At 30.8% G+C, this 9891-nt stretch overlaps 1 protein-coding gene across 1 annotated transcript in view; it reads left to right on the top strand.

Moving 5' to 3' along the window:
• The window catches only part of Smp_122870 (hypothetical protein), a gene marked incomplete at both ends in the record, with an annotated part of 22796 nt that overhangs the window by 2843 nt on the left and 10062 nt on the right, over positions 1-9891 (top strand). Inside the window, one exon of the mRNA XM_018795939.1 lies at positions 9105-9477. Within this exon, the coding sequence (XP_018650201.1) occupies positions 9105-9477 (373 nt within the window). The remainder of the gene's footprint in view (positions 1-9104; positions 9478-9891) is intronic.

The raw sequence follows: 9891 nt of genomic DNA, 5'->3' as shown, positions 1-9891 counted from the left end.
TGTATCTTTAATTATATTATGTAAGTTAAGCTGTAGTGGCTTTAATATGGTGCTTAGATATTTCGATAAAGCTTACTGTCGGTGAGTTAGGGAAAGTTTACTATCAGTCTTAGAGGGATATCTGGCTTATGAATTCTAGGTAAGCCATAAAACTGTGAAGTGTTACATGATTTGGGATACAGAACAAACAAAAGCGAGGCCCAAATGACTGGTTTTAGATCATTCAAAAGTTCAATTGTTCCTGATTTGACTTTATTTTTAATCGTTTGAGAATTTATTGGGTTGATCTTTTAATATAGTCCTGTTGAAAGATGTGCAAGAGCTTTATTAATGTAATCTGTTCTATTCATGACCATCATCGATTTCGAAAATATCAAAATATTACAAAAAGGTTTTTTCAATTACAAAGAAAGGAGAGTAGCTCAAGCGTTCCATGTAATGCTTAATCCTACTGCTCTCAATAGAAAGGAAGGCCTTACCATACATCCTACTTGGACTACCTATCCTAGTCACCTAGTCTGATATCATTCACAATTTACACTATTACCTTACAAATCAAAATCTATCATTATATAGGTCACACATTTTTCATCCTTACAGTGCACACATGCACACACAATTTTACATACATGTCGCTTATGAGTCACCTTGACCGAAATGACATGACATTGACTTGTTCAGACCTGTTTTTTGATTGATCGCACCGAATATTCATGTTGTTCCGCTGTACTATTAAAACCTGGATTAATGTTAATTTGGTTATTTATCCTCTGAAGAAGTGGCTTACACGGATTCACGAAACGTTAGAAAATCTAATTTTTCTATTCATTGGGATATTACAAATATATTATTTATTTACAAGTGTAATATTCTTTAGCGTGCATTTAATCCTCAATTGAGTCACAATGCAGAGGCTTTTTATGTTACCTAATTGTGAGCTACATCTAGTTTTCTCTATTAATTAGTTGGAAAAATTCGTTGAGAAACATGAAATTATTACCTAACGTTAGCTTTATGGCAATAAATGCTCAAAAATACTTCATAAATGCGCTATAGTTTAGTGTTTTATGCTAGAAAGCGACTGTATTTTGAAATACAGGCTGAATTTGTATATTGTAACAATATTCGTTTAACCATAATATTTTTTACTGGGACACCGCATAATAAGGATTCTAATTTGAGAAGTAGAGTAAATTACATTAGAACTGTAAATACTCGTTCTGAATGACTGACAAAAGAAGATAAAGTCTAGATCAATGTCTTCTTTTTGAATAACTTTCAATAAGTAGCTCTCAAGTATATTAATTTTATACATGAACATATTTATCATACACTATTTGATTATTGAAATTCGAAAAATCTATCTCTAAAAGATCACACGACATATTGTGTATTCATCTGAATAATTAAAAAAAACACAACAAGAAACCAGATGTTTACTAGGAATAATTAAAATAATACAAATATCCATTAGAAACAAGTTGTTGTTGTTTTTTATAGGTAAAATCAATAGTTACTAAGTGTCGACTAGACGAAAAAGGAAAAAAAATAATTGATTAATGATATAGTTATTAACAATAATAGCAACAAGAACAATAAAATCAATGTAGAATATGTGAAACCGATAAACATAATTCTAGTTTTTTATATTTGATTGAAATCATGAATCAATTGAAGTTAGACCACCCTTGGAAAACCTGGAAGCACTGAACGGCTTTTTCGTCCTATTGTGGGACTCCTCAACAGTGCGCATCCACGATCTCACCTTGAGAGATTCGAACCCGGGACCTACCAGTTTAAAAGAAATGGGTAATAATAATAAACTATAGAGTAGAAAACAATTACTCTTTTTATTAATATAATAAGACTCTTATATTCTGATATCAAAGTCATTATTGATTTTTATATACGTGTTATCAGTTATTCTATTACATTATATATCATTTTCAAACTAACATCAATAGTTTGGAAATAAATTACATATATGTGACTGACTCAATTCATCTACTAATCAACCGATGTAATTGATTTACGACATAAGAGATTGAAATGCTTTATGTTCACTTTTTTTTAAAAATTTTTAATGGTGACAAAACTAAACGGTCAATGATTGAAATCAAAATTTGTTCGGATGTAATTCATGTTTAGCTTATTTTTTTCATTTATTGACTTGTCAACGGTTTGTTATAAAATGAAACAATCATCTTTGTGCTGACTAGGAAAGAATTGAAGGTTTATCAATTATGTAGATAATCTGGTAATAAAAGATTGTGAAAGAAAACACTTGAAAACTCACTATTCGTATAATTGGTTTAAATAACACTATCAGAAGTAAGATATTATTAACAGTCCAATAATGGTAATGGCATATTATAAGCTTCTGAATAAGTTTGTAAACGTTAATCATTAGATTCTAACTCGTTTCCTTAAGCTGATTAGGTTTGGCTAGTTATTTGGAATTTTTAAATATACTCTTGTACGGAGTCAGTTATGTATACTACTGAGAAGTTACTTCACAAAATGATAGGAGTGTTGATCATATGGATTTTTGATTTAATGTCAGTCCATAATGAAAATTATTTCATCTTTTCGTCAAGTATGTTACATAATTTACAAACAGATTTATGATCTGAAACTTATTCATTACATAATTATTACTTAATTTATTTCGTTAGATTACATCAGTTGCATATCAGATAACTATAGTAGAGATTAAATTCACTTAGTATTGTTTGTTTGAATCTTCCCATTGATGTTTAAGACTGCAACTGGTCAGTCTCTAATTGACATATGTGCATACTGTGTGTATTGCTTCAATATAGCCTTAATTCACAGGTGGCTATCACGACTCAGTGGCCTAGTGGATAACGCGATGGCATTTGAAGCGAAAGGTAATGGATTCGAGTCCTAGAGTGAACATCAACTCTGAGATGCAGGCACATCCAGTTGACGAGTCCCAAATAGGACGAAACACGCGTCGTGGATTCCACTGCTAGCCACTATCCATCTTTGCTTACTATAGAAGAGATTACTTTGTAAGTAGTGTAAAAATGTAAAAGCTGACTAAAACACTATTTCTTGTATTATAACCTTTTTTCCCCTTCATTAAATTTGATACATTTCACTAGGATTGAATGTAATATTTTGTAATGAAATTAGGAATACACGCAAAATTTAAAAAAGTATCTAACAAATTTAAAATCGAATTCATTGTTTCATTATAAGATATTTTTGTCTTTTAAGCTGTCTGTTATAGAGTTAAATGAAAAATTAAAAACGACAATATTCATTTCAATCAATTATTGTTTAAGTAAACGTATCCTATCTGCATCAAAATTGTTTTTAACTGACTGATAGTTAGATAAGTTTAGCTTATCTGATTTATTGAATTCTGAGTGAGAAAACATTGAGAAATGTAGATAGACTGATATTCACATTTATATAATATTAGCCTTATGGGCCAGGGTAATTTTGTTTTGGTTTTCAGGGGAACCAGGCACCATCCAGACTTTCACGTGACAAGCCAAACAGTACAGCTCATTTCCGTTTAATGGGAGAGCTTGACACCTGGGCGGTGTCTGGCCGATATACAAAACGTTGATAATATGTTAATACAATTGAGCTGATAAACATTTTGGTGATAACAGGTTTAATATTCAAATGTATTAATTAAAGTTTACGAATATGTAATAATCGATTATAAGTAGTTTGTGAATTTTGATTTCAGTTTGTTAACAATTAATTAAATCGTATTTATTCAATAATAAAACAATTTTACTATGTATTGTAACAGTTTATCCGTTTCGAAAATGTTCAGTCCGCGGTACAATTACTAGTGTGCAAGAAAAGTATTTAAGTAATAGGTAATAAGTTATATTTGGGTGATAAGAAAAGTACAAAAGTAAAGTAGTATTATTAGGTTAAGGGTTTCCTATAAACAAAACCAGTGAACAATGATCGGATCAACAATTTCCGAAAATTAGCTTAAGTTATTCTATTTTTTATGTAACTACACATATTGTTCTTATTTAATGTCTTACATCAACTCGGCACCCAAATACTGTGAAACTATTCGCTCTAATTTAGACGGAAGTTCTTATATACACATATTATTATTATTATTACTATTATTGGTATAACATCACTTTTACTCCGCCGAATACACGGTACTTAGCACTTACTGCACCTTATTATTCCTTAGTGATTTCATATAATTATGCTTAATATAGTCTTCAACCAAACACTTGATCGAGTTTGTAACTGAACTATAATTTCTTACAGCCTATTTGACCCATATTTATTCTGATCATTAATCTCATTTAACTTATAAGCTGATTCACGTTAACATTACATATTAGCTATCTCAACATTATTAATTTTATCTTATTTAACAGTCCTGTATTCTTATATTTAGTTGAAATCATGAGTCAATTGAAGCTAGACCATCATGGAGAACTTAGAAGCACTGGACGGTCGTTTCATCCTATTGTGGGACTCTTGTATTCACTTATAATAAATTTATATGATGTATTTTGCCTTAAACTTGGCTACTTTTTGAACTATAAATTTGGTTACATAATTGTAGAACCTGAAGGGAATGAATTGAAAAGAATACTTTTTAATCATATATTAGTGTCTTAATATGATAGAGATTTTTAAATAACTACAAATCATTATAAGGGCCGCATTCTAACAATTGAAAAACTTATGGAACTCAAAACAACTGTCAACCAATATCAAAGTCAGAAACTTTAATATGAACGTCAAAACAGTTAGTTCTGTTGTACGGAGCTGAAACTTAGAGAACTATCACAACCATCATCAAAGAGGTACAAGTATTTATAAACAGTTGTCTACTCAAAATACTCAACATTCACTGGCCGGATGCCATCAGCAACAGCCTACTGTGGGAGAGGACAAATCAATTTCCAGCTGAAGAGGAAATTAGTAAAAGACGTTGGAGGTGGATAGAATACACATTGAGGAAATCATCAAACTGCATCACGAGGCATTCCGTAACTTGGAATCCTGGAAAGAAACGAGAAAGCGGTAGACCGAAAAGCACACTAGATCGGAAATTGGATGCAGACATGAAAAGGATGGACAGCAACTTGAAAGAACTGGAACAGATTATCCAGGACAGAGTTAGCTGGAGAATGCTGGAGGGAGGCCTATACTCCTCTACGAGGGTTAACAGGTGTAGGTAAGTAAGTACAAATATTTATAGCATTAAACGAAGCTTAAAATTTCTTGACTAATCACTAAAATAAATTGTTTAATTTTACCAAAATCTTTTATTATATACGAAGTCAAATGCGAGTTTCACTAAGTTTAAAGTACTTAATTCAATTTGCTTTCTTGATTTAAAGAAAAACGGAAATGTGATTCTAATTTGGTTATATCTTTGTAAATTAGAATCAATGAACTCAGGTCATGTTCAGTTCATTTGAAAAAAACTTTATTTATTTTTCGGTTTTAATTGTGATTAAATGAAATCTTTTGAGTTGGATGTAATTTTTCCTTTCTTTATCTATATCTATGGTAACACACTAGTTAAGTTCTTTTTAACTCCCTATATCTATATATGTTTAATATTTTTTGATGGTTAATTAAATGAAAATGAAAAAAATTTATGTAACTGTAAAACTTTAATTATGTTAAAGTTTTCAAGATTTATATCAGAAGGGGTTTTGTGGATATTATCATAATTTCAATAGTTGAGATCATGAGTCAATTGATACCGACTCAGGGGTCTAGAGGGTTAAGCGCTCGGTCCTGGGTTCAAATATCGTGAGGTGGGATCGTGGATGCGTACTCCTGACGGGTCCCACACTAGAACGAAACGGCTGTCCAGTGCTTCCAGGTTTTCAATGGTGGTCTAGCTTCAATTGACTCGTGATTACAACTACAAAAATTACTATAATCTCCACAAACCCCCTTCCGAAAATAAAATGTTCCAAACAAATATATTTGGATGATTACATTAAAATGTGAATTCTTGTTTGAACATTTAAAAAATGATGAAACAAGAGAAGAAAAATTTCTCTTCAATTAGTTTTTAATTACATCTCCTATATTAGTATGGTTTAAATGAATGTTAGTCAAAATTTATAAAGACAGTTTGAAAGGGATAAGACATTAAGTATGTAGAAGACATTAATGTAAATATACTTTTTCAAAGTAATCTCATTGATTGAAATTTGAAGAGATTCAACGTTCCGTCTAGCGATGTAGTTTGAACATAATAATCACTTTGAATTATTTATGTCTGATGATAAAAATTAAAATGTACAATAGTAATGATAGTAAAATAAATATCAATCAAATATTAATATTTTAAACAAAACTATTAACAAATCAAAGTGCTCGTTTAGATATAACTCAAACAATAAGGATGAAATTGTGTGAGTGACTCATTGATACTTACTGGTAGTGTGTTGTGTGCTACTGATGTCGACATATATAAATAGTATGTATCATGAATTGAAAATGCAATGTCTTATGGAAGAAGGTTAAGAAGATCGAAGAGAAGAGAACGAGAACAGAGGGTGATTGATGTGGAAACGTAGAAACAGTCAAGTCTGAGACAATTGATTAACAGTTTGCAAATGAAGTATTACTGTATGGTTTTCAGATTTTACCAAGATGTTCTGTTATGTTCTGTTATAATACGTTTCGTTCACTACTGAAGGACATTTTTACAGAGTTTCAAATAATGGTGCACTAAATTAGTGTCAATATAATTAGACTATAGTTCGCTTCAAGGGTAAAATTCATGCCACACTACAGTAAACAATATCAAGTTACGAATGTCCCTTTGTCGAAATCCAGATGTATGAGATATATTTGTGGGTAATTATTGGTGCAACGATACATAAATGCCTTGTTATTATTATTAACTGACTGAACCCTGTTGAGACATTCTAAGTACATCTAAATAGACAATAAAATGAATGAACTCGGTAAAATATTTAGCTGTAATAAAATTTAATGACTACTGAGTAATGATCAATGTTGCGTCTCTCTAATGTTGATGAAATTCTATTGATCCTATTTTAATGTGACTGCTAGTCTAATGAAAGCTAGTTTGAATCCACTGGGGATCATCATTTCCCTCAAGACTACAGCTACGCCATATTGATGAATGCTAAATATTACGGGAATTAGGTTCACGTTTTTCTCATCACCTAACATCACTCAGTCATAATGTTTGTGCATAATTTGAAAAAAGAATTGTATACATAAGATTTGTTTGTGAAGACATTTATGATAAACGATTAAGGTAACTTAGAGAAATGTTCATCTTGAAAAAAACGGGAAAGTTAGTGAACTCTTTGTGTTAAAAGTTAACGTCACTCTTTATAGTTACATATTAAAAAAATGGATAACTTATAAGGAGTTGATTTACTTCTAAGAAGTAAACAAATCATTTTTAGATGCTAATTCCACAATGAACACAGAGTTCAGTGAGATAAGACGTTTTGTGATAGGTTTCATAAATGATCACCTTCAAATCGATAATTCCGTATCAATTATGAATAACTAATTTTAATATACTGATGGTTTGTATTGATTAATGAGTTTTTGAGGTTTTGATGAAATTCTATATTTATATTTGTTCATTTTTCTCATTTTGTAAAACGAAAAATATATTCTTTTCGGTCAAATTGTATCCGTCACATTGAACTGTTTATTTCTAAGATTTCCAGTAAATTACCTCCCTCCCTCCCTCCCTCCCCCCAAAAAAAGATGACTAAATTACAGTTTAAAACTATAAACATATTTCAAGACTTTGAATTATTTCTGTTAAGATTAGTTTTAGTAACAAAATCTAATGCTAGTATTTATTTGAAGGTTTCATTGGTCGAATGAAATCTTTGCATTATGACAAGCCTTTAAAAAGATATTGAAGGCACAATGTGATCTAAGGTAATTAATTAATTAATTAAGATAAAATTTTAATACAGAAAAGGTTTTCATTCACTATTGACATATACTTTTTTAGTGGCGGACAATGTTATTGTGAAATGTGAATATACACGGATATGTTTCTGAATTTAACATATATTTAAAGAGAGACATGTATTTAAAGTGCACTGTAATATAAATTTAAAAACAAAAAAATAATTTTTATGATTATAAGCAACGATGGATAGTGGCTAGCAGTGAAATCCAGGACGCGCGTTTCGTCTCATTTAGAACTCATCAGCATGATGTACATGCATCTCAAAGTTAAAATTCATTCTGGGACTCGAACCCAGTAACGTTTGCTTCAAACGTCATTGCACTATCCACTTATCTACTGAGCGCTGATAGCCGTTTGTTTGTGCAATGGGTGTACCTGGATCTCAGAGTTGATGTTCCGTCTGGGTACTAGCCACTATCCATCTTTGCCTATAATGCTCCTGAATTAAGGCAATATTAGGGAGATATGCATAGTATGCACATATGCCAATAAGAGACTGATCAATTACAGTCCTAAAAATCAATCCGAAGATTCAAGTAAACAATACCAAGTGGATTCATTTCGAAAAATTCAGAAATAAAGGTGAACAGTCAATTATGCTACCAGCTAATGAGCTCTAGAGCTTCAAAATTCACTGAATCTAAAGTAATCAACCTATTGTCATGTTAATAATATGTTCTTTCAAACTGCGCATAGGCTGTTAGAGATCTTAAACCGAATATAAGTTATTAGTTAGCCATATATCTTTATAGTTACAAGCAGAGCTTTAAATCACTGGAATATCAAGTTTGTTTAAATATTGTTTATCCATTCACTCTCTTAAATTTGACGATTTTGAGCAAAAATTTGAAAATCTATCTGAACGTTTCCTAGGCTTTCTGGATTATCCCTATAGTTTTGTTTCGCACCTTGACAAGGGATGTTTTATTTTATGAATAAAATATATAGTGAAGGAAAAAAACTATTCAAAAAGAAAAGAACGTTTTGTAATTAGATTTTAAGCGGTTCACAACTTATTCTATATAATTAGTACCACTAAGAAGTAAACCAAACTTTCTTTTCCTATTTGTATTGAAATAGTCATTTGTGTTATCATCTCATTTACAGCTTCACTATCTTATTCACTTTTAAATTTCAGAAATATCACAAGTCAGTATGTCTCAACAAACAATCTTAAAATGGGGAAAACATTTCAGACGGAACATGCAAAAGATCAGCAAGCATCATCTTCTTCCCCAACACCAATTCAACAGACAGTTAATGATACAGCAACTGTTACAAATTCTGGGCAACTAAGTAGATCAGGATTTTTACGTCATCCATTACGTAAAGCTATGACTTATGTGAAACCTCAATCGGAATCTTTTGTATCAGTTAAATCGGCCTCAAGAAGACTTCATCACACTTCAACTATCGAAAAACCAGATGATTCAAAATTCAGGTCTAGCAGCAAGAGTTCAAGTCGTAATTCACTTTATAGCAATATAAAACATTTCGATTTATCAACTAAGGTAAGAAAAAACAAATCTCAAAATAAAGAATGAACAAGACTCGCTTGACATTTGATTACACCATGTTGATTACTGCCTTATCATATTTAACTTATGGAATTTTTTATGGGGGAAAATCAAATTTCTGATTCTTCTCAACTATTCAGATGCCAAATATTCATTCTGTATTGGAGTTAAGGTTACTATGTTTCTCTTCTAGTGTATGTTGTGTTTACACAATATCTAATACTTTTAGAATTTTAGCGACTAGTGTTTGTTTAGACAATTTAGGCTTCCCGTTTAGTAGTTACAATTAATTAATGAATAATTTCTAACTAACTAGCCATTCATTCAGAAAAAGAAAAATATTTCGAATATACTAGTGGCGACTGAAGGAAAAAACTCTAACATGATTTATCTATATACAGAAAGAGG

The sequence above is a fragment of the Schistosoma mansoni genome, chromosome 2 (assembly GCF_000237925.1).
Source record: "Schistosoma mansoni strain Puerto Rico chromosome 2, complete genome".
NCBI classification, from domain to species: Eukaryota; Metazoa; Platyhelminthes; class Trematoda; order Strigeidida; family Schistosomatidae; genus Schistosoma; species Schistosoma mansoni.
This window is presented reverse-complemented; position numbering and strand designations above follow the sequence as displayed.